General features: G+C 56.3%; 5 protein-coding genes across 5 annotated transcripts; 3 read left to right on the top strand and 2 right to left on the bottom strand.

The window, feature by feature from the left end:
* Positions 1 to 437: 437 nt before the first annotated feature.
* On the top strand, positions 438 to 3,600 carry ISF_08987 (fungal specific transcription factor; the record flags this gene model as incomplete). The annotated part of the gene is made up of 5 exons (XM_018852590.1): positions 438 to 742; positions 793 to 2,004; positions 2,073 to 2,599; positions 2,663 to 2,848; positions 3,347 to 3,600. The coding sequence occupies 5 exons, from the start codon at positions 438 to 440 to the stop codon at positions 3,598 to 3,600; spliced, it is 2,484 nt and encodes an 827-aa protein (XP_018700218.1).
* Positions 3,601 to 4,910: 1,310 nt separating this feature from the next.
* On the top strand, positions 4,911 to 5,776 carry ISF_08986 (protein kinase domain-containing protein; the record flags this gene model as incomplete). The annotated part of the gene is made up of 2 exons (XM_018852589.1): positions 4,911 to 5,568; positions 5,730 to 5,776. The coding sequence occupies 2 exons, from the start codon at positions 4,911 to 4,913 to the stop codon at positions 5,774 to 5,776; spliced, it is 705 nt and encodes a 234-aa protein (XP_018700217.1).
* Positions 5,777 to 5,981: 205 nt separating this feature from the next.
* Positions 5,982 to 7,595, bottom strand: ISF_08985 (Metallopeptidase, catalytic domain protein; the record flags this gene model as incomplete). Its single annotated transcript, XM_018852588.1, has 1 exon — positions 5,982 to 7,595. One exon carries the CDS (start codon positions 7,593 to 7,595, stop codon positions 5,982 to 5,984), a length of 1,614 nt encoding a protein of 537 aa, XP_018700216.1.
* Positions 7,596 to 12,425: 4,830 nt separating this feature from the next.
* Positions 12,426 to 22,205, top strand: ISF_08984 (hypothetical protein; the record flags this gene model as incomplete). The annotated part of the gene is made up of 5 exons (XM_018852587.1): positions 12,426 to 12,769; positions 12,838 to 18,809; positions 18,861 to 20,696; positions 20,815 to 21,575; positions 21,660 to 22,205. The coding sequence occupies 5 exons, from the start codon at positions 12,426 to 12,428 to the stop codon at positions 22,203 to 22,205; spliced, it is 9,459 nt and encodes a 3,152-aa protein (XP_018700215.1).
* Positions 22,206 to 22,422: 217 nt separating this feature from the next.
* On the bottom strand, positions 22,423 to 23,436 carry ISF_08983 (oxidoreductase; the record flags this gene model as incomplete). Its single annotated transcript, XM_018852586.1, has 1 exon — positions 22,423 to 23,436. The coding sequence occupies one exon, from the start codon at positions 23,434 to 23,436 to the stop codon at positions 22,423 to 22,425; it is 1,014 nt and encodes a 337-aa protein (XP_018700214.1).
* Between the last annotated feature and the right edge of the window lie 1,673 nt (positions 23,437 to 25,109).

The raw sequence follows: 25,109 nt of genomic DNA, 5'->3' as shown, positions 1-25,109 counted from the left end.
AGAATATAGACTTTCAATAATTCTCAACATGCGATGTGATGGATGGAAAGTCGGCCAATTGGCACTGTCTATGTTTGCTGTTGTCGCCGTGTGGAGGAAGATGAATCATTTGGCCGTCTTCTCCACCCCCACGCATAAATTCGCCGAATACAAAACAGTGTCACAATTTTCTCAGATCCCCCCTTTCTTTAATTCACATACTCGCATCTTTTTGCCGATTGTCAGTTTAATGATTTCCGAGTCTTTTTGTAACGTTAGACGCGCTCATCTGTGCAAAGGAAGCGCGTTGTGTGGCCGAAAAGCTCGCTTTCGCTGACCACGAAGAGTAACCTTCGCTTGTGTCTAATAGCATCCGGAGCAAGGAGAAAGAAATTCGGCCAATTCGAGGGGGCTGCTGGGGGACAGGAAGGAGAAAACCAGATAACTATCTAGTAGGGATGTCCTCACCTGCAGCGGTAGCCACAGCGACTCGGCAATATCGATGCCAGAAGCGCCAGAAGCCGTGCGACCACTGTCGCGAGCGCAAACTCAAGTGCCAGACTGACAACACCAACAACACCGGCGACGGCAACGACCGGCCGACGTGCCAGCGCTGCTCCCGCAGCAGAATCCCCTGTACATATGTTGGCCGGCCGCGCCGACGGACGTCGGCCATGCCGGCCATCTCTGCCGCTTTTGACCCGAACGACACAGCCATCTCCGTCGCCGAGGCGGAGACTTCCGATATTGACGCCTCCGCCCTGTCCAGCTCTACGGCCCACGAAGTCGTAACCGCAGTCTCCGAGCCCCTAGACTACCACAACGTGACCATGCCGCCGCCGACCTGCGACACGGAGGCCCCGAGCAGCAGCGCGGCGCTCCACCACAACACGCCATCCTCCTCCTCATCGTCGTTCCGCGGCGCGCCGACGACGCAGCTGAGCCAGACCATGGACGGCATCGAGGGCCGCAGCATCGCGCTGCTGGGCGCGTCGTCCGAGTCGGATCCGTGGCTGCTGCGGCACTGCCGCTTCGACCGGCTGGGGCTGCGCCCGGTGCGCGACAGGATGCACGTCCGAAACGCGGGTGGCGTGCCAACAGCGGACAAGATCCCGATCCACTTCATCGTCAGCGACGACAAGTGCCTGGAGCACCCGCTACTGCCGCCGCCGTACACGACCGTGGCCGCGGGGGATGGTGCGCGGCTGCAGCTGAACCAGCTGGTGCCGCCTACCTATGGCGTTCGGCTGATAAGACTGCAAGTCAAACCCCTCCCCGTTTCTCTTCACATGTGCTAACTAACATGGACAGGTTTCGAAAGCACGTATACCCGATCCTACCTGTCGTCCCCAATGCATACTTGGACGCCGCGCACACCACCGCCAGCAGCGCTGATGCTGCGTCCACCCCCGTCGCCGTGACCGCGCTGGACACCATCCCTACGGCTGTGCTTGCCGCCATGTACGGCCTCGCTCTGCCGTTCGCCCTCAACGACGAGCTCCTCGCCGTTGTCAGCGCATTTGAGCAGCCCGCGCCGCTCGTGCAGCAGCTCTGGACGCTCGTGCACGCGCTCGTCCAGGCAGCCATGCACCGGCCGTCGCTGTCCACTGTGCAAGCCGCGCTGCTCTTCCTGCACGGCGCGTCCGGCGGTGGCGGCGATGACCAGTCCAGCTCGGCGTTTCTGTGGTCCTTTGTCGGGAGCACCGTCGGCATGGCGCACAACCTCGGCCTGCAGGTCGAGTGCCGCATGTTCGGCATCCCGCACGCGGATAAGCGGCTGCGCAGGCGGTTGTGGTGGGCGCTGTACATCGAGGACAAGTGGCAGAGCCTGCTGATGGGCCGGCCGCCGTACATCCGCGCGGATGAGTGGGACGTGGGCGAGCTTTGTGATGGGGACTTTGAGGTCCCGGCGGCAGCGTCCTCGTACTTTGACGAGGCGGCGGCGACGACGGGACGAACGTTTGGCCCATTTCGTGACATGGCGCGGCTGGCCGTCATCGTCGCTGATGTGCAAGAAAAGCTATAGTAAGCTGGCCATTCCTACCTGGAGATGAAAATGCTGAGCTGAAAGGGCGACTAACTAGGGTAAATAGTTCGCTGCAAGCCTGCCAGAGGCTCGCCGAGGACCTCGCGCTCAGCATTTCCACTGCGAAGCCTCTCTTTGACCAGCTCAACGACTGGCGGTCCTCCATCAGCGCCGCCGCCGCCGCCCCGGAGCCTTTTCACGACGACACCGGCAGCGGCGGCGCGTACCCGACGACAGCGTACTTTGCCTACCTAACCGTGGTCACGTACGTGTGGCGGGCGCTGCTGCGGCCGACGGTGCGGTCGTCGCCGCCGCCGCGCATCATCGACGTCGAGGAGCTGCCGCCTCCGCCACCGCCGCCGGACGTGGGTGGCTTCTTCTTCGAGGAGCTCAGCTGGGACCTGTCCGACCTGCCGGAGATGGAGCTGCACCTGGAAGAGGACCAGGGCGCGGCGCACGCGCACGGGGACGCGAGCGGCAGCAGCAGCGCGACCATCAAGGAGCTGCACCAGGCGGCGCAGGCGTATGGCGGGACGGTGGCGGCGTTCACGGCGAGGCTGACGTCGCGTCACTTTGACGAGTTCTGGTATTCCTGTGAGTACAAGTCTTGATCATATTTTTGCAACTGCAGAAAATACTGATTGTGTTTCGAATCAGGGTCTCGGATAGGGTTCGCTGTGGTGTCCAACTTTCTCACCGTGCTGCTTGTGCAGGCACCGACGGCTGAAAACACACCGCGAGCGAAATGGATGCTGGAGAGCTGGCGGCAGACGCTTCGGCATCAGAGCAGGGCATTTCCGATCCTGCGACTGGCGATGGCGCGGCTGAATGCGTTTTACTGGGGTGGGTTGGCCGAGACGTTTTGCCTTCCGCCGCATGTGCAAGCGGTAGTGTCGTAGAGCCAGCTGTTGGTTAGTTGTAGACGCAAAATTAGTGTCGGCGAATGTAGATGTTAAAAGCCAAGATGACGTTAAATAAGCATTGAGGCCAATTACGGTTGGCTTGGCATGATCATGAGTCTTACTGATAGACCGCCTCGGCGAATGGTGAGCTGAGCTGAATGACAGCCACTTACTACTCCTAACATATTCGTTAGATAACAAGTTTGCTTTTCAGACGCCAAGCGAGTCAGGCCATATAAGCCCGGGCGCCCCTTTACTGCTCACTTTCTTTCTCACAGAGAACTTGGAAGAGACAAGAAGAGTACTCAAATCTCAGAATTCGGCAGTCAACCGGGCAGAGATATACATGGGACGAGCGTGAGACTTTTACAAGCCAGTTAGTTCAGCACACACACAACCCCTTGTCGCAGTCGGTCCCTTGCCAGCGGGACAAGCGCAGGGTCCTCTGAGATGAGCACTGGGACCGCCAATCAGCAGCAGCAACCCTGCAACACCGCCTGGAGCGAGCACGAGGAACCGCCGCCGTACGAGAAGAAGGAGCGTCTGCCGCCGTCGTATCATGACATCAAGCGCGCCGATCGGCACGCGGCGACGGGTTGGAAGGGAGCTCTGCGTCGCATGTTTCCCCTGGAGCGACGCTTTGAGACCGTTACGCTAGGGCGTCACACCACAAGTACAAGTAGAGGTATGTGAGGGGAAGAGCAGGGCGCTGCGGCTGAGTGGGCGTAATTGGGTGCGGCGGCTAATCATAAATTTTAAGGGGACACAGGCACAGTTACCGTGTGTTTTGGGTCTTGTTGTCGATGACGAGGAGGGTAGTATGCGTTAAAGTGACGACGAGAAGTGATAATTCCATTTATAGAAAGGAAAAAAGCCTGGGTGTTGAGCGTTATTTATGGCGGGTTTCGTTTTTGGGAGGATTCTGTAGAGCCATTAAATAAGGTTATCTTTGCGCCGCCGATCACTGAGGGGCTGGATTGCTGGCCTGGGGGCGGAGGAATTGGAGCAGAGTGCTAGGGTCGTCCGTCTCCCCATTGAGGGCAACTGATGGCAGAAAAAATCCAGCATAATCCCAATCGATAATCGCTTTGATTTTAAGAGACTCCGGGTCGACGATGACGTTAGGCTGCGATATTCGTTGTGACAAAAAGCGTAGTCGTCGCGAGTAGAAGGCTGCAGATCCCATCTGTCAGACTCTGCAAGCTTCAGAACTCGAAAAGGGGGCTACAATCCCCGAGGGGCCGCCGAGCCGGGACGATCGCAAATTCTTGAGTTTAGCCGTATCCGTATGGCCCTTAAGCTTATCGCCCACAATATGCTTCTGCTCGTCCGACAGATCTGCCATGCTAGTGCCATCCACAAACTCTCAATTAAAAGACAATATGCATCATCATCGAGAAAGTGGCAGTATACAGTTCGGACAGGAATATCAGTATGTTGGCGGATAAACTGCAGTGACTCAGCCTCGTTCATGAGGCGTTGTTTGCCAAGCGGAGGTATGTGAAGTCCTCGATATCCAGTCTGACATTCCCTCGGTCGCTGACGTGGATACATGAACGCCGGGCCACGCTGATACTATTCTCGCTCGAATGTTGTGTCTATGCCATTTTCTTCTTCTGAGATGTTGGAGGTGGACATGTCGGAAGATATCTGCAAGGGATATGCTGGATAAGGACTTGCATGATTGATTCGATGAAACTTGGCGGTTTTGATCTTGCGGATTCGATGGTAGGCTGCCTGCACGTTCTGCCACGGTAGACCGCTTGCGTTGGGTTTGAACATGCCGAATGTCTTGTCCAGATCCTGTCCAAAGTCAGGCGCAACTATTTTCTCCGTAACAAGTCGGGTCCTATTATTGAACTCCCAAAACTTGAACATACTTCTCGACGCTATTCGGCCATTGAATCCCAGCTTCCATCCCCAACGAATTCCCGCTAGCGCCCCTCCGATACCCGTTACAGTGGTACAAGGGCTCCTAACTCGGTCGCCCCATAATCACCACCATGCCAGGTAGGCTGGGTCAAGACCTTCCCCGATCGTTGTTCAACAAATGCGAGTTCATCTCCAGCGGCGCCACCGGATGGGTTTTCGAAGTCGCGCCTGGTATCGCTCTCAAATTCCTTCGCGCAGGCCGTGACGACGATTTCCGCCGCGAGAACGAAACCTACGCGCTGATTGAGCAGAGCAACCCACCACCGCCCCCACACTTCATCCGAAGCTTTCTGCGGCTCCCCTACGCGCACTTTATGCAACTGATGCCCGACAGCCTCGACTCTCGCCTGCGAGCTAACCGGCGCCAAGACCCCAAGACTCTTAAGTGCTTCGAAGTCTTACGCCTGGAGCCGACGGCTAAGATTGAGCAGTGGGCTGCGGAGCTGTCCAGCGCGCTCGCCTGGCTGGAGTCTATTGGGCTGGTCCAGGGGGACCTACGCCCGTCAAACCTCCTCCTCGACAGCGAGGATCATATGAAGCTGGTCGACTTTGACAGCTGCGCCAAGATCGGAGACCTGGATCCCGGGCTTCCGCCGCCATGGTCCTCTCCTAATCACCACCTTTATGGGGCCGAGACCGAGCAGTTTGGGTTCGGCTCGATCCTCTACAACATGACGCGCGGCCTCGAGCCGTACGAGGATAAGGTCCCAGAGACCGTCGAGTTCTTCCGTATTGGGGTGTTTCCGGAACTGATGTCTGGCTCCCAGCTGGATGTGTTGACACTTCGCTGTTGGAGGAGTGAATTTGCGACCTTGGCCGATATGGCTGAGCATTGCGCGACGTTTGAAGGTGCAAAGTCGGCCGCGACAGCTAACGCGATTAACGATGAGTATATAACAAGAATGAGGACGACATGCGAAGCACTACTACGTACTAAATTAGCAAACTTAGGTAATGAAATACCTCAAGATAGTTAGCTAGGTTAATACTGTCGACAGTTTTGCTACAAAGCGAACCAGTGTCAAAGCGAGACAGTGTGAAGCGAGACAGTGTCAACAGACCATCACGCCTCTTCATAGGATTCCTTATGCTCATTCAATATCATTGATGTATTGTATGTGGAACTTGTGTGTAAACTTGGGTTATATCCCGTTACCACCAAAAACTCTATCGCCTCCAAAAGACTCACCACCACCAGAAAATCCGTCGCCGCCAAACAACTCGTTTCCGCCAAACTGATTGTTGGCACCACCGCCAAAATCACCACCAGACTGATCGCCACCAGACTGATCGCCACCAAACTGATCACCACCAAACTGATCACCACCAAATTGATCACCTCGAAACTGTTCACCGCTGAATTGATCACTGCCGAGCTGCTCGCCACCAAACTGATCACCTCCAAATTGATCACCGCCAGACTGATCACCGCCAAATTGATCACCGCCGAATTGATCACCGGCAAACTGATCACCGCCAAATTGATCACCGCCGAATTGATCACCGCCAGACTGATCACCCCCGAATTGATCACCGCCAGTCTGATCACCGCCAAAATTCTGATCGTCGATATTCCCGATAATCTCATTGATAAGATCTGCGGGGACCTCATCGTTGAGATCCCCGCCAATCTGATCGTTGGGATTCCCACCAATCTGATCGTTGGGATTCTCGCCAATCTCATCGTTGGGAGGCTCCTCATTGACTCCATCTCCGATGTTTGGTGGCTGGCTCCCATCACCAGGCTCCTTGTCGCCGCCGTTGTCAAAGCCTGGGGAGTCTTTCGGAGGCGTGTCATTTCCACCGCTGATAGGCCCCTCGTTCCCATCGTCAAGAGGCGGCTGATTGGGGTCACTTCCATGGTTAGGAGGCGGCTGATTGAGATCAATTCCATTGTCAGGAGGCCGCTGATTACCCCCATCTCCGTTGTCAGGAGGCCGCTGGTTTCCGTCATTTCCGTTGTCTGGCGGCTGCGTCCCGCTTCCGGGCTCGGCGGCGCATGCCCCAGAGACGTCCTGAGCAAACAGCGCAAAACTGTCGGCATTGTTCAAAGCCTTGTTTGTTGTAAGGCCGAGGGCACCCTGCTTGCCGTAGACGACATCTCCCGTCCGCCCTGTCGAATGGGACATCTCGTGCACGAACAAGTCGCCGATGTCGATCAGGTTGTCCGCGCACCTCCGGCCACCCTGTGCCTGACGGCGCTGGCGACCACGCCCACCGCCACCCATGGTGAAGGCGCCGCGGCAGAGCTCGATCGAGCTCTCGCCGGTCCCTTGGGTCGTTGCGATCGCCGCTAGCTCCGCATTGCCGGTCTGAGGGAGGGTGCATCGCTTGGCCGGGCTGCAGACGACGCGGATCGGCTTGTTGCCGTTCTTGTCGCAGCCAATGGCGATATTTCCAAAGGCTTCCGCCACCTCGTCGAGGGTGCCGGAGTCATTCGTCTTGAAGTATTGCTCGAAGAGCGGCGAACCGTCCTTGACGGCCTTCTTGGCGGCCCTTGCTCGCTTGACGCAAAGCGCGAGGCCTTGGTCGACCTGCTGCTGCTGGCTGGTGCAGCTTCCCTCCGTCTCGGCGCGGGCAAAGTTGGAGGCCCCGTCTTCGTTAACCACGCATCCGGTGCTGTTGAGGGGGCCAAGCTTTGCAAGACTCTGGAAGATGCTTGGCTCTGCTCTGTCTTCGAGACTGGGCCAACCACCGCCGACTGCTGCGGCCATGACTGCGGCCGGCTGTAAAGCAATGATGCCAATGAGCTTCATCTTGGTTCTGGTGGGTATTTTTGCGTCTGTTTTTGTTCAAGTAAAAGCTGCAACTGATGCAGGAATATATGGCTGTGGCCTGCTGAGGACCGAGTCAGAAGCAGGCAGCCCTCGAGGGCCTTTATATAGACATAACACGCGTAAATCTGAGTATTCTCAGCTGTCTCTGTAAAAGTACATGAGCTGATCTAACTCGAACATGTTTATTGATCAACATATTTCCAAGTTCTTGCTATTGAAACATTAAGCCGCGATGTTTGAATAGTACCATGCGAGGCGAACCCCGCCGGCGGGGAACGCGCCCCCCTAAAGAAGGCTCTTGATGACATTCATGATCAGCACACTTCTGTTTGATCGTCGCTGTCAGTTCCAAAAACATTGAGGCGCAAGCACCGGCCATTTTGGTGGCTCATCGTCGTCAGTCTCCACGCAAGACGTAAAGCCCGTGGCTGTGTCAATGCATAGTTATAGAGCATTTATACTGAGAGTCGTGCTTCTTAATGGATTGAAGACAGAGGTCATGCTGGTACCGTGCTTGTCGACCTGACTGCCAAGATCCTCGGTTCGCCTGCAGGCCTGAAGGTGTTACTGTCGCTAGAAGACTCGGGAGAAGGTTCGTGGTAGAAGAATCGTCCACCGTATTCGACATTATGGATCGTCTCATATATTCCTAGAATCCCTCCAACTACTGATTTTCAGGCCATGTCATGCAGTCTGCGAGGCGTTCTGTTGCGCCCTACGTGGATGGTTCGTGGATCGTATGGTTGCTTCACTGACTCGATGATGAACTACGAGTTGCGCATTGCGACCCCACCGGTTTCAAAGGAAACACATCCATATATAGCATTATTATTATCATGGTGGTCCAGGTACAGCGCGCGCTCACCATTAAGCACACCTCGTCGGCCGACTCGTCCCCGTCGCGCTGCGCATCCCACGCGAGCAGCACACCAACTACAATCCAGCAGAAGCTGAAAATCACGCCGTGGCCGACGGTCTACACCGTCACAGCCTGGAACATGGCAGTGGCATTCTTGGCGCGGGCTGCTATGCCCGTCGCTTAAAGGCTGGGCTAGTCGTTGGTCGTTTAGTTTATATTTGCATAGTCGATCTTGAGGTTTGCATAGTCGCGACAATCGTGTGTGAGGCACCACCGCTTGAGGCAGCTGATAGGGGCTACGCTATGATACCGATAATGGCGATGATACTGATGATGACGATGATACTGATGAGGACGATGATACTGATGATGGCAATGATACTGGTGATAGTACTAACGCAGTGACTATACAACTTCCGAAATCGACTAGTTATGCACTTGGGATTGTTGGGCAAGCGCCCCTTGCACTGATCTATAAAGGCAAGACAATTTGCGAGTTTTGAGTCAGTGAAGAAAGATCAAAATCGCCTCTAAAAAACTAAAAAACTAAAAAACGCCGTCAACCCGGCGCCGACGACGCCCCCCGACAGCGACAAGGTGTGCCAGACATCCCACCATGGTGCGGCGGCTGGCGGCGGCCGGCGGCGGCGGCGGGCAATCTGGACTTGCTGGGCAGAGCGGCGGCGTCGGGCAGGATGGTGGCGGCGGCAAGGGCGAGACGAGTCATCTGAGAAGTCGATAAGCTCATAAACAAAAACGGTATTAGAACCCAACTTACCGTCCGCTGCTGCTGCTGTTGCTGCTGTAGTGACTGTGGCGGTTTAACTGAGCACCAAGATTAGCGCATGTGTAGAAAATATCCTTGGGAGGCTTATATTACCTCGGCAAATTGTTTAGAATAGAGAATCAGTATCATCGACTATGACGAGCCTGGGGAAACCACCGCCAAGTATCCTTTCGGAGATGTTTGCCTTGGGCATGTAATGTATGCATTGGGAGATGTATATTTATAGATTCAAATATTCTTTTACTTGACATACATTTAAATGTCTTCCCCAAACTCTACTAACGTGATGATAGTCTATCGCAGTCAAGTTTGTAGGCGATATAGTTGCGTGGCCAAGCCAGGCCATCATGCACTTTTCATCCAGCGACATGTTACGCGCCGCGATGATTCAAAGTTGTCCCTTTGAACTGTAGTAGGTAACTTGCGGGGATCATATCCAACTACTTTGGGCAGAACAAGGGAGATAGCCCCGTCATTGTATTTTAGCGCTGAACCAATGCCCTTGTGTTTTTGTAAGTTAACGATCAGTTTGGAAACCTTGTTGCTCCTCCACTGCCATGGCGATGCGCCTAGCAATAAGATAGCTGCACCGAATCTTCAGCAGCGCATTACGCGAAACTACGGAGACAATATTGCTTATTTTCGAAATTTGTTTTAGCTAGATCAAAGCCCGCAGTATTGCCACCCACCTGACCTTAGTAGCCACCCAACTGCAGCTTTTTGACTTTGTAGTTTATTTATGTAGGTATGTCCTGAGACACCAAGGCAGAAAGCTGGGGCTGACCCCAGCTGCCAAAATAAGAAGGCAAAGGCATCCCGCTGCAACACAACCATCAATCCTGCAGCCTCACGCTTCCTTCTGGCTTCTACCAGCATTGCCGGATCCGAGATTTCTACCAAGCTTCAAAAATATCTCTAAAGCATTTTACAGAGAATACCTACAATCGTCGCCAACATGTCCAGCCATGTCCCTTCCATGGCTGTCACAAGCGATCTACCCTCATACGAGATGGTGAATATCCACCCACCACTCATTTTCGGTGCACTAGAAACCTCCATCTAACATTGCCTTTTAGTGCTTGCTTGAAGATAGCAAGTCTTTGGATACTCCGGTCAGAAGAACTCGTCGAAATCACTTGGGAAGCCCCCTCTTGCGAATTCCTGACAGCCTCCTCGTCCGCATCATGGCAGCCCTAGATCTAGACTCCCTCTTGAAACTTCGACACCTTTCCAGAGACATCATGCGACTATTCAGTACCAAAAAGGCCTTCAAGAAATATCACCTCTCCCCGGAGCACGCGTTTCAGAGGTTCAAATATACGACTCGTATCTGGACGCCGCCTGTTGCATTTTTTTTTTCAGGCCAGGCAGCACTCTACATCGGGCCGTTGTGCTCTTCTTGTTTCCAACCTATCGTTCCGGATGCAAACGTCCACATAAAAATATGCATTTCTCGGCAATCATGCGTGCGGAGAGCGACAACACTGAACGCGTTTGCTTGGCCCATGAATATCCGCTCCCTATATGCCGCCATGAATCGATAACTCTGCATCATGTCAAAATGCTAGCGAAGCATAGACCTAAAGAGATGATATCTTGTCGCGAGGAGCCATCCTGTGGCCGACGCCGTGATCCTTCTCGCCGCTGCGGATTAGCCTCGTGGTGCCTACGACGGCCGACCAGCCTATCGTTGCTATACTGATGATTCGGGAAGGACACGGCTGCAATTGGAGTTTGCTGTGCACATATATCTCAAAAGACTTCCTTCAGGGAAACTTTGCCCGCGTTCTCTGCGAGACGAGACCGGACAAGTACTAAAGATGCAAGGTGTAGCATACTGGAGGGACTTTTGCTACTTTGCCGCGACCGACCCGAACAGATGCTTTCGCCCCCCAGGCTACGGTTCACAGATACGCTTACCGGTCCGTCCCGACGCTTGCACAACCTTCCGAGAGCCTGTTTCCGCCGAAGGACATCCCTACATTAGCACCACCGGCCGGTGCGCCTTTGCACGACATGGCTTCACGGCCACCTACAACGGTGTAGAGGTCAATGTTGTTATCTTGCGCTGCAAATGCCGTGACGATCTTGCGATAGTCAAGCAAACCGTCGACTGTATTGCGGATACCAGGTCGGCGGCTGGTGCAGGCTGGGGCAGTCTGGTGACACGGCTCTCCTATTCGCCCAGAGAGGGATGGCTACTTGAAGGGTCTAGTAACTTGCGATGACGGTGACTGCGGGTTATGGAAGCTGTCTATATTCAACAAGGATGCCCATTTGTATTTAGGTTGTACATACAAGCTGAGCCTATAGTGTCTGGCTAAAGGGGTTCTTAAACAACATAGATAGTAAGTTATTCCCACAATAGCAGCAATCCCGCTATGCATCGCTAGCAACGCAATACCACGACTCGCGCGTAATTGAGAATTGCCCGAGTGCCATTGGCCATGGTGTATTAATCCTCTGTTGTCAACAATTTTCTGGGAGATGTAAGGCCCCCATGTACAGGATGTGTGCGGCAGGTGCTGATACTGCTGATAGTTATTGTAAGCTTAAAGCACAATAATTACACTAATAAATCTATTTACTAAGTCTACAGCACTGTTATATTTAGCCCTTCTTCTTTGAATCAATTTCCTTATTCATCTCTCCTCTCTTCGTGTACACGCCCGTGCTCACAGTAGTTATGGTATCCCTTCCTGTCCACCTTGATCGTGCCCGCCGCCGCCGCCGCCACTGTGGCCATCGCCAGCGTTAGATCACTACAGTCACATCTATCTTCTGCCCGGATAATTTCCATTGGGCGACGTCGCGAACTGCCGCTCAGTACGCGCCCAACGCTCAAGACATGCATTCAGCCTCGTTGATGTGTCGCCCTGCCGTTGGTGCCTTGGCTGCAGAAGCCCACCGCAGCGGCATGAACAATACGTCAGAGAGGCGGGTAGAACATTGGATGTCGTTGGTTAAAGATTAGGCAGCTCGTTGCCTTGCCCCCTAAGCTGTTCAATACATCAACACTTTTTGACGAGAAGCGCAGAATTTACATTGATACTAGAACAGCTGTTCCGGATATTATTGCTTCATCCTTGCATATTCTGACTGTTCGATTTGTTCATCTCGTTGTGATTTATTTTTTTACTTGCCAAGTCGCTCCCCTCGCGCAATGGCGTCCCAGTCGCACGACGAATCGCTCCTGGAAGCCGTCTTCAACCACATGGTGCTTCCACCCAAGCTTCCAGACGCCCCAGAGGCTGATTCGATTCCTCTGAGCTGGGACTTGACGGAGCGCCTCATCCGAGCCTGCAAGCACTTGCAAGATCCAGAAGCGGACATGCCCTGGAAAATGATCGAGGTGTCTCTGCGCTTGAGCCGTGATGTGCTGCCTCCCATCTCCAAGGAGACGCTGGCCGTCGCCTTGTCGGCGATTGCAGACGGAGACGGCTCCGAGTGCCTTGCGCTGCACGTCGCGCAGCAAAATGCGGCCATGATTCTTTACAAAAACAAGAAGTTAGTTCCGTCACACGAGCTGACATGTCGTCCCGCTCCGTCTTCGTCTTCGACTGACACCATCACAGGACCGAAGAAGTAACCTTCGAGGCATTCGAGGTATCCCCCTCGACCGGCGCCGTGCTGGATACCCACCATGCTCTTCGCTGCGCCTTCCCCTGCCGTGCCGTCGCCATCCCCGCCGCCGAGCTAGCCGACCCGTCGTTCTGCGACGCCCTCGCCGACTTTACGGAGCAGGCCGCCGACACGGCGCTAGACCGGTTCGCGGCGCGCGCGTGCAAGGGCGGCGCCACGGTGGTCGAGGTGCGCGACACGCCGAGCCCGGCGCTCATCACCGAGATGCTCTTCTCCTTTCTTGAAGCCATCGGGAGGCCAGTCCCCGCCCACACAGTGCAGAAGCGAGTAAGGGACGACGTGGTGCTGGGCTCGGCCGAACGGCCCTGGAGGCGTTCGCCGTATTGGCTGATGTTGCGCGTCTTTGTTCAGCGCGTCATCGCCATTTCCTGTCTGGATGAGGGACGGTCAAGCCGGCTCAGCTTCAAACTCGTCATGTGCGTCGTCTTGGCGCACCTCTTGTCTGATTGCCAGAACCACATTGAGCCGGAAAAGGTGCTGATGCTGCAGGCAAAACTCTGTCGCCGACTTGCCAAGCTGGAGAACGAGCTTAAAGAGGTATCCTCGCCGCAGCACGATGGCTGCGGTGCGCAATTTGCCCAGCATAGGCCCTTTTTTCAAGCGACCGTGACCGAAGCCAGGCGTTCTGTGGAAGGACTATGGGAACAGTACAAGAAGAGAGCGGCGCGTCCGATACCCAAACTGCCGTGGAATGCTGATCCGGCTGATTTGGTCTTGAAACTCAGCAACAGCGAGCAGAGACTGAAGCTTCTCCTGTCCGCGAGTGTAGCGCCGCCGAAACGCGCCGGCAGCCGTTACTCCCCTTCGCAGGCCGAAGGAACGGTTATGCAGGTGAACAATCTAGCGGCGCGATACGCTAGCGTTGTAAGCTGTGCCGAAAGGGCCATGTTGACCCTGAAGAAAACTTTTGGTGCGGCAGACGAGGCATGTATAGAGCTGTCTGGGGCCATGACGGAGTACATGGATGTCATCCACGGCAACTTTGCCGAGGATGCCATTCTCGCAAGCCATCATCTGCTCAACCTGTTTGAGCTCTGGGTCGCCATGGACTCTGCTGCCGTCAAAATGTGCCCGCTTCTCGAGCGCTACCACCCTTCCTTTGCGGCCGAGGCGCTGGATCTGCTCTGCTTCATGTCTAGGGGCGACATGGAACGGCTGCGTCTGATCCAGGCCTACCTCGACAAGCGCATCAAACTCAGCGGCGGCGAGGCTGCGCGCACAATTTTCAGCGACCCGAATCACGGGGCGTCGTTTCCCGCCGCGTACATGGACGCGGATGACGACGAGTCGTCGCGGATGGCGCTTCTGATGGCGCGCATCGAGCAGGCGTCGGATGAATCCGAGGCCACCAAGAGGCGCGAGCTCGTCAAGGTCATGGCACAGTACGAGACGCTGTCCGCCGAGATGAAGACGGGCACCTGCGTCTGCAAGCGCCTGCCGGACGGCACCCTAGACGTGCGCGGCTGCCGGCGGTGCTACAAGGCACGCTGCCGCTACCGTCTTAGAGTGCAGGTGCACGAAGGATTCATGCCGAGGGGGAGGCCGAAGAGAGCTGCGGTTTTGCTCGAGCTCGGGATGCCCGAATATCTGATCATGTATCGCGATGCCACCTGGCGGCTGCGCATGCTGGGCCACGACCGGAGCAAACTAGGTAGGACATCGGCGGAGCCAGCCATTCTGGTCGCCAAGTTTGCTCCGCTGAGGAGGTTTGCCAGAAAAGACGGCGTCAGGTCGACGCTGACCCTGGCATCCCGAAACAAGGCCTACTTGCAGACCCATTTTCGAAAGCTGAAGTTGCCCAAGACGGCGAATGAAGTGCTGCTACCATTTGGCCCGGCGTTTACCTACTATGACGCGGAAAACGGCCTTTGGCTCGACGAGTGCGGCGACACCCCGTGGTATCACCACATGCTGGGACCGTGGCTTCCGGGCGGCATCGCCGATCCCTTCGCCGACGCGGCGCTGTACATGTGCCCAGGGGAACACCCCAGCTCCTATGAGACTTGCGCGACCCAGGACCAACACCCCGCGGGGATGTCGCGTCAGGAGTTTGCTGCGTATCAGACTGTCATGGCCGGAACATACCGGCGGTGGATAGGGCTGACGATGGAACTCGGTTCCTCGAACCTCAACCTCAGCAGCAGCGCGACGCAGCGGTTGTTCAGCCGCCTGGCGCTGCAGTCGGGCCCCCGGAAGCCCCAGGATAAGCTGGATGCCCTGGGTGAGGTGCACTCTGTGTTCCATGACGACGCCTTTTGTACCTCACTAGCTCATCAAACTCGCCAGCTCCTAAAAGCCTTGGAGTCTGGCCGGAGAGACCTGGAAGCCATGAGCATTGCCGTCACCTTGACGTTGCGGCTGCTCAGCCTCGGCCCGGAGAGCATCCAGACGCTCGCGACGGAATTGCTGCAATCTATACGCCATCTCTTGTCCCTGTGGATTTCGCAGCTTCGCGAGGAGGTAAGATGCACGTCCGACGGCGAGATAGCCTGCAAGGTTGCCTCGAACGCGTTCCGGGCCTCGTTGCTCAGCCGCCAGACCTTTCGTACCTGTCTTGCGGTATCTGAATGTCCGAGTCTGTCGCAAAACGAAGCGTTACAGTTTCTCAGGGCATCCGTCGCGCTTTCAGAGAGTCTCATTGTCAACCTGGATGCCATTCCGAAAGACCTTGAGCAGCTGCTGGCGCAGGATATGACCTGGGCTGCCCTCGGAAGCACCGCCATTCGCGCATGGACGCTGGCCAACACAGAGGCTCTGGGCACTATTATCAACGAAACGTGGGCAGATGCGGGAGGATCCAACCTGCGCTCGTTTTCCGAGTGGACGAGCTGCGAGGACGGGGAATGGCTCACGTCGCGGACAGCAGCGACGGCACTCGTCTCCTCCCAGACGGTACACTACCACCCCCTCCGCGGCCATCTCCTGATTGACGGCAAGGCGCTCGGCAGGCTGCCTCTTGACATCCGCCAAGATGCGGGCCTCGTGGAGCTGTTCCCCGGCCAGCACCTCCTAACGCGATCTTCAGGCGTAGCCGGGATGGAGTACCAGATCATCAACGGCAGCGCCGCCCACCACGAGGTGCACGTCGGGCTGCGACATGGAAGCGTCGTTATCCGGGCGCGAACCTTTAGCCACCTCCTTGAGTACATCCCGCGCGACATGTTCAGAGGGGACGCCGAGCCAGATCTCCCTACCGGGCTCATCGACGGCTGCGTACACTGGCTGAACCTGCAGACGGGTGAGCTGGAGATGCGCCGCAAGCCTAGCATCTGGGCACCCAAGTCGTCCAACTGGGTCCTAAACGTGCGCAACCGCACCGCCGTGCGCGGGCGCTTCCGGGAGGGTGGAACGCGTCTAGTCGAGCCGCAGTCGCGACTCGGTCGGACTATTGCCGACATCTTTCGGCATTTCGAGGATCCCGGTAACCTGACCATCTATCAGCCGCTGAGCGACGTCGGGCGTCTGTCGGTCGAGATCAAGCGGCTCGAGATGCGCTTCTTCGTCAACCGCAAGGGTCTGCTGCAGTCGATACAGCTCAAGTCGGAGATTGACCCTGTGCAGGATGTCGGGACGCTGCACGGCCTGCAGAGCAAGATTGTCCTGCGGAACACAGCCAACCCGCGCCGCAAGAGCGTCATGGTGCCCATTGGGTCCGGCTGCGCCTGGCAGCGCGACGGGCCTCACGTTGCCGTGCGCGTCGAGAACCAGGGTATTTATGCCCTCTTTGCCGTCGATCCCGTCCTGGGGCGGCTCAAGTGTGCGCCAGAGCCCGCGCTGCTGTACCTCCAGGCGCTGCTGCACGCCCTGACGTCGTTTCCCCTGCCGGATGAGCTGACGGGGCGCACCGGGACCGAGGAAGCCTGCCGATGCCTGACCGCAGCCCGCGGCCAGCCGTGGAAATCGCTCAATGTACTGCCCAAGGCAATGCTGGCCATGATTCAGAATGTCAGCCCCAAGAGAAAGTACTACCCGCCGACCATGCGGCTGTACCAGCGTGTGGCGTGGGACGACAGCCTGACGGCGACGATTCAGCACGAGCAGCTCGACGTCCTTGCCGCGGAGATCCTGCATCAATCGGACATTCTTGGTGCCTTTGACAGGTCTGCAGAAGACCATGACCAGGACACGGTAAGCACAGAACCACCTAAGCTGCATCATCTTGCTCTTCGTGGCCTTGTTCGTCGGCAAGTCTACGAGCGCAGCAAGCTTTCTTCTGATTCTGAGCTGCTGCTCCAAGCGAGGAATGATAGCGTCCATCGCCCACGAGGTGTTGAGTTCCGGGACAAGGAGAGCACCCGAGTCTATCAGACCGTCAAGTGGCTGCGGGCAGAGTCTAGTACTATTCCCAAGCCAAAGTCTTTGTCTAAGATGCTCAAACGCTGGAGCGTCATGGACGGCTTCCTCGGTACCTTTTCAACACTCGACATTGCGCGGGTACTGAGTATCGAGACGTGCCAGGCGTTTGGACCCCTGGTTCAGCGTCTAAGGGCCCCCGACGCTGCCTCGGACTACATGACGCAGCTGAGCCTTGCTCTATTTGCATACAGCAGGGAGGACAGGTCGGTGATCCTGCATTGGTTGGTGGCAATTGCAACGACTCCTGAGCTCAAGGAGCCGGAGCCACCTACGACGAACCAGTTTCGCGAATTTAAACAGTATCAAGGATTCGACGTGACGAAAGTTCAATTGCTCATCGCGTCCTGCCAAGCCGACTATGCCACGTATCAGTCGAGGCACAGCACAAAACAGCAGGGGAAGAAAAAGAAGAAGCTGGCTGCTGACTTGTACAGTGAAGACACGTACACTAGCGACATTGCGCAAGAATCGGGGAAGCTGGCGTCCAAGCTGCAGAGTTGTTGGCCAGATCTACCTCTCACCCGCCAGGCATTCAATGTTACCTGCAGCGATCTGGCGCTGAAAATGGTCGACATAAAGAGGACGTGGGATGCTTTAGGGGCAGACATGCGTCAGCTGACGCACAATCACGCTCTTTCAGAGTATGCAGCGTCGCTGGCAGCAACGGCGCAGCAGCTTCGCAACGATGGCCATGCCTATGGCGCAGATGTCAATGTCCAGTGGCGTCATGCGATGGCAAAGCTTACTTCGTCAAGCGGCGTGTTGGAGCCCTCGTTACGCCAGGTTCATTCCATTACCGAACTACTCCGTCGCTGTCGAGTCAAAAATAGTGCGGCTCCGGTGAACGTGAGCACCAACAGGGCATCTCTTTCTGAAACACAACGCACGCCGAATGCCGACATTTTGCAGCGACTGCCAGCCATTTCGAAGGAATTGACCATTCTGTTTGACCTGGTGCAGCCTTTTAAGCTGTCTCAAGACATCATGCAGAAGCAATACGGTGAGGATCTGGAAAACTCCATTGCGGCCATGGCGGCGTTTCTGGAGAAATCACAGGCGCGCCCCCTGCCCATGAGCTTTGACAGTGTCGTGAAGCAAATTGACGTCGCAGAGCGTAGTGTCAAGATACAAGTCTCAACTCTACACGACCTGCTCGCGAAGCAAAGCCCATGCCACTTGTGGCTCAGAGAAGGCCGAATGTGGCCCTGCGATTCTCTAACCGCACTACTCGAGCAGCTACGCGCCAACAACTACAACTCATTCTCACCAGGCATTCAACACGCGCTCGTTAGCCTCGGTCTCTCCGTCTCCAAACTCCAGCATCTCCAGCGAATCCATCATGCACGGCTGAGCCTGGATGACAAGACGCTACGCCAGGAGACGACCAACTGGGGACACTCCAACTGGAACCCATCAGAATATCCAGAATGGCTGCTACTGGAGATTGACAACGATATTCTGATACGGCCAGTGCAGGTAGATGTCGCAAAAGCCATAATATCTCCGCAGTCCCGCCGCAATTCAGTGCTGCAGATGAACATGGGCACAGGTACGGATAGTCGTGATACCCTCCTCCCGGCTGTTGACTGACCGCATCCAGGGAAAACATCCGTCGTCATACCAATGGCCGCCATCGTACTCGCCGACACTTGCAAGCTCTGCCGCGTCGTCGTGCCGAAATCCCTGCTGCTGCAGACGGCTCAGGTGCTCCAAAGCCGAATCGGCGGGCTCGTCGGGCGCCGGCTGCGGCACGTTCCGTATTCCCGTCGCTCGCCGTGCGACGCCTCCATCCTGTCTCGCTACCATCGCATGCACACCGAGATGCTGCAGACGGGCGGCATCATGCTGTGCCTTCCCGAGCACATTCTGTCCTTCAAGCTGAGCGGGCTGCAGCGACTCGTGGATCGCCGACCGGAGCTGGGACGGCGCATGCTGCAGATTCAGGCCTGGCTGCAGGACACCTGCCGCGACGTGCTGGACGAGTCGGACATGACGCTGTCCGTGTACACACAACTGATTTATCCGAGTGGTCAGCTGGCGACGCTCGATGGGCACTCGCACCGATGGCTTGTGGTTGAGCATCTGCTCGGTCTAGTAGAGAGCCATTCTGCGAGACTGCAGAAGATGTTCGAGGGCCAGGTGGTCGTTGTCCAAAGATCTTGCGGGTATCCTATTTTCCATTTCATAACCAAGCATCCCGAGAATGCGCTCAACTCGTTCTTGGCCGACGATGTCTGCAACGGCCGGCTGCCACAGCTTCAGATTCGAGAGTCAGCAGGGAACGCAAAAGACGTCGTGAGGGCGATTATCATTGGTTCTCACGTATCAGCTTCGGAGTGGGATTCTGCCATCCAGTCCCTCAAAGACGAGTCATTTGGCGCCAAAACTCTCTACCTTCTCCGCGGCCTCATTTCGCAGCGCATCCTCATCCTCTGCCTCAAGAAGAGATGGAACATCCAGTACGGGCTGCACCCCGAGAGGCAGCCCATCGCGGTGCCATTCGAGGCCAAGGGCATCCCTTCGCAGGCGGCCGAGTACGGGCATCCAGACACGACGCTCATCCTCACCTGCCTTACGTTTTACCAGCAGGGACTCTCCAAGGAGCAGCTGAAGCAGGGACTGCTAGGCGTCATGCAGTCCGACGACGCCGCGGCGCAGTACGATCGATGGACCTGCTCCTGCGCTACGCTGCCCCCGTCCTTCCGCTGCTGGAACATGCTTGACCCTGAAAATGATGCGCAAGTCGACGCACTTTGGGGCTACCTGCGGTTTGACCGCACCGTCATCAACCATCACCTCAACACGTACATTTTTCCCGCGCACGCTAAGCAGTACCCGGTGAAGCTTTGTGCATCGGGCTGGGATATTCCACTTCTGAGCCAAGAAGAAGAAGGGCGAGACGGCGCGCCAGATGGCTTGACTACTGGCTTCAGCGGAACCAACGACAACAAGCGCATCCTGCCGCAGACAATCCGACAAAACGACTCTCCTCAGCTGCTGCACACGAATGCGGAAGTACTGTGCCACCTGCTGGAGAGCAGAAACAGCGACTGCTACTTGACCATGGAGGGTGGACGCCGATTCGGCGAAGAAGACACTCTGCGATTTCTCTGCCGCAAGGGAATACGTATCTTGATCGACGCCGGCGCCCACATTCTGGAGATGGAAAACCAAGATGTAGCCAGGACATGGTTGAGCATTGACCCGCAAGCCGAGGGTGCCGTGTACTTCGGGGCCAACAGCCAGATCATGGTTCGTTCTCGCTTTCAAAAGGACCCAATGCCGCTTATTGCCAGTCCTTTTGCGGGCGACCTTGAGAAATGCGTCGTGTACATTGACGAAGGACACACGCGCGGGACAGACTTGAATCTGCCGTCCAACGCAAAGGGTGCAGTGACGTTGGGGTTAGGTCAAACCAAAGACCAGGCTGTGCAAGGTACGTCATTCAAAAGTATCACGACACGGTACAAATAAGTGTGAAAGAGAAGCGAGACGAAGCAACCGCCACCCCTCCTCCCACACCCGCCCTAGATCGCTTAACTAACACGACATAGCTGCCATGAGACTGAGGCAGCTCGGCACAACGCAGTCCGTCGCCTTCCTCACGCCACCAGAGGTACACTGCGGCATCATCGACCTGCGCGCCGCCCACACCGCCCAAGGCACGCGACACTTTGTCGTCACCTCGCGCGACGTGGTGCGCTGGCTGCTCGACCAGAGCTGCAAGGCCAACGAGCAGATGCTGAGCCTGTACCTGTCACAGTGCCACAACTTTTGCCGCCGCGCCGACATCCTGTGGCAGCACCCGGACCATGCGTCCAACGACAACAGCCTGTCCGCGGTGTTGGGCGTGGTGCGGCAGGACGAGCAGCAGACGCTGCAGCAAATGTACGGCCCTCAGGCATCGGATCAGCAGATGCCCGGCTCCGTCGAGCTCACATCTCCGCGGTTGCAGGGATACGTGCGCAGCGTGACGCAGATGGCGCGGCACGGGCAGCTGACCTCCACGTCGGCGCTCATGCAGGTCGAGCAGGAGAGGGAGGTGGTGCTGCAGGTCGAGCATATGCGCGCCAAGGAGACGCGGGCGCAGCATGTTGCGCTGGAGTTTCCGGGGCTTGACGCCGTCATTGCGCGGTTCGCGGAGACGGGTGAGCTCGATACACAGGAACCCGTCTTGCAGGCGTTTGACTACGTTGGGAAAACGAGACTTGGAGCACGCTTCGGCATTCAAGCCACTGCATCCCGTCTCTACGTGTCGCGCGAGTATTGTCGGACTGTCGCGGCAGATGCCACGGGCGAAGGGCCCGATATCGTGGTAAGCTTCGTATCCCATGCACCCCGAGCCTCTCTCCCTCTCTCTCTCTCTCTCTCTCTGTCCGGCTAACTTGACTTGCGATAGCGTCCTGTGCACTGGATCCTGTGGAATCCGTCCTCCGAAACAGCCCTCATCATCATCCCCGAGGAAGCCGATGCCGTCATCCCGCTGCTCCGCGCCACGAGCCCGCCGCGCGTCTGGCTGCTGGCGTACGCGACGCCCGTGACCAAGTCAATGCACGCCTTCCACTGCCTCGCCTACCTGACGGAGCCGCGGTGGCCGCTGGTCCGCGAGCTGCCCGCCTGGCTGGGCGTTGAAGTGGGTATCATCAGCGGCCGCCTGTACTTTCCGTACGCCGAGTACGGGCCGCTCCTCGAGTGGCTGGGGCTGCCGGATGCTGGTGGTCACCTCGGCGGTGGTGGACGTCCTCCCGCCGGCGGCCGCAACAGCGACGAGCTGCTCGCGTTTCTACAAGCGTGGCTTGCGTTTCGGCGTCGGACGGAGGATGTCTTGTATACGCCTGTTGGTTTTGTGTGTCAAGGGCAGCGCCTGGCCGAAAACCACTTCTTCTTTTCGAGCACAACTAGGGCAAGCGCAGGCACAGAGCTGGCTACAGAGGCGGGTATATGACAGAGAATTATTTACATGGACTAGTCATGCTTGTGAACTTTGGAAAAAGAAATGGTCAAAATGCCATCTGGAAAGTGTCAATTGTAACGTTATCAGGTAATGGTCAATCTCTCTATAAGCTTCAAGCACAATAACCACACCAACACAGCCATTTACCAAGTCTGCAGCACCAGTATTTTCAACCCTTCTTCTTTGAATCAATTTCCTTATTCATCTCTCATCTCTTCGTGTACACGCCCGTGCTCACAGCATGGTATCCCTTCCTGCCCACCTTGCTCGTGAGCTCGCTCCTCCACTCCTTGCCCTCACCCACCCTCCTGACCACCTCCTCAAACGTATACTTGGGCCGCCAGCCCAGCTCTCTCACCGCCTTGGACGAATCATATACACGATCAATCCTCCTCAGAAACCCCCATCCTTTCTTCTCAAACACCGCCTCCACGCCCGGCGCCATGCTCCGCAGCACGCTCCCCGGATCGCTATCCAACGCCTTGAGCGTCTCCTCATCGCGTGACTTGAACGGCGGCGGCGCGCTAATGATATACCGTCCCCAGCCGATACTTTTAGCCTTGGCCATGCCGCATACGCACGCGCCCACAATGTCCTCGAGGTCCACGCGACGATACGCCAACTCCAGTACCTTGAGATTAGCATCGTCCAGCTCGTTACGCCGGTCGTCATCATCATCCTCTTCCGGAAAGAAGCGACTCGTACGCAGCACAAGCACGGGCAGGCCCGTCTGCCGCTGCACGAGCAGACACATGTCTTCGGCGGCCGTCTTTGTCACGCCATAGATATTCTTGGGCTGCGGCACGACACTCTCGTCGATCCATGCCGCAGGGTTCCCCGGTTTCGGGCTTAGCGCCGTGCCAAACGCGCTCGTCGTGCTCAGAAACAAAAAGCTCTCCACCTGATGATTCGGCAACGCAGCAGCTTCTTCCAGGAGTACCACGGTGCCGGTGATGTTGGTCTCGACAAACTGCGCCTTGGTGTGACTGCCGACGTGCGGCTTGTGCAGCGTCGCCGCGTGGATGACATGTCGGATGCGGCTCCCCTGTAGTAGACCCCGGATGAAACCGCGGTCGGCGATGTTGCCGACGGCGGTGGTGGTGGGCGACGCGAGAACGTCAATGCCGTAGGGCGTGAAGCCGAGGCCGGGCAGGGCGAGCATGAGGGCGGTGCCGAGATGGCCGGCCGAGCCGGTGACGAGGACGTCGTAGGAGGGGTCCATAATGGCAATTATCAAGTTGCTGCTGGGAAGAAAAAACGCAATACTCTTCAAATAAAGTCGATACGAGACACAAAAGATGGCTAAATGGTCCGTGGGAGAGAAGAATGGACATGGCTATATACAAGGTTAAAAGTTAGCTCGGCCGAGGCCGCGCCCCGGCATGACTCAGTGGGGAGTCTCCATCACGGCGTGAAGAATTCAGTTGCATGCTGCTCGACCACCCAGTTTCCCAAACTTGGTCGATTCAAGGCAAAGGTGAATCAAGATCACGCAGCAAGTATTCTCCTCTCTTGCGCTCCTATCAAGTGTTATCGCGTAAGGGGCGGGCCCACGGCTCAATAAACTGAACATGCCTGTCTCGGACCAAACTCCCATTTTGCTACATCACGGCCAGCAATGATGGCTAAGCGCTTGTCAAAGTGGTCAAAAGAAGACGGATGCCGTTGCTCATATTAGGATGTCTGTACATAATCGCCGTTTATATACCGTGTGTAAACGTAACGAATCAAGGGGGAGAAGCGAAGGAGGGGGAGAGAGGAGGCCAAGGTGATGCTATATATACGCATGCGTGGGTAAGCCCTCTCTACGAAGCGTCTTGGAATTGCGCGAACGAAAGAGTCACAACTAACTTAATTGTTCAACCTTTTCTCTCTCGTGTTCCTATGCCTGGTTTTGTTACTGCAAATTTGTTCAAAGTGCCCGAGGCCCCGCCCTGAGCCAGGCCGTTTGCTGCAAACACAAGCCGCTTCTTCCCAGCCTAATGTACCTTGAGAGAGACAAGACAGCGTTTGCTGAAACTCCCTGCTCAGGGAACTTTTCCTCTTCTTTAACTTTCCATCTCTATATCCATCATCATTATCAACATCATCATTCTATCATCATTCTATCATCATTACAATCATCGTTTCTATTATTTGCTATTATTATCATTATCAGCAGCAGCATTAGCAACAGCAGCAACAACAAAGACAATAAAAATAACCAAAACAACGACAATAACGAAAACAACAAAAACAACGAAACCCAAGAAGAAAACGAACAACACACACACACACTAGTAAGTTAGGTTCTAATACAATGTTGATAATAAGCTTACGAACTTCTTAGATGGCCCTCTCTCCACCACCACCCCCCTCACCGTCCTCGCCGCCACCACCAAGCAACTGTAAGTTGGGTTCTAATATAATGTTGATTATGATCTTATTAATTTCTCAGATGGCTCCAATCCCATCGCGGTGCTGCGGGCGGCGGTAACGGCGGCGTTCTAAGACTTTTTGCCACACATCCGTGAGGCTAAGGCGCCCTCGTCGTTGTCCTCGCCTCGCCGGCGCCGCCCTCGCCGCCCTCGCAATCCTCGCCTCCGGCACCACCACCGCCGTCATCGCCAACATCGCCGTGGCCCTGCCGCCCGAGCTGGCGCCTGTTTGCCCGCCGCCCGCCGCCTGCCCGCCCTCGCTTGCCTGCCCTGCCTGCCCTGCCTGCCTTGCTTGCCCGTCCCGGCCCCAGTCCCGGCCCCGACGCCCTCCTCCGCCTCCGCCTCGTCCTCCTCCACCCGGGCTGTGCCGTCCAGCTCCCAAGCTGGCCAGGCCGCTGGCGGCCTGGCCAATCGGCGCCGTAAGAGTGATGTAAGATAGTTTCTTTAGTATAAGTGTGAAATGATAAGCTAACAGTCC

This window comes from Cordyceps fumosorosea, assembly GCF_001636725.1.
Source record: "Cordyceps fumosorosea ARSEF 2679 chromosome Unknown scaffold_39, whole genome shotgun sequence".
In the NCBI taxonomy this organism is placed as follows: Eukaryota; Fungi; Ascomycota; class Sordariomycetes; order Hypocreales; family Cordycipitaceae; genus Cordyceps; species Cordyceps fumosorosea.
This window is presented reverse-complemented; position numbering and strand designations above follow the sequence as displayed.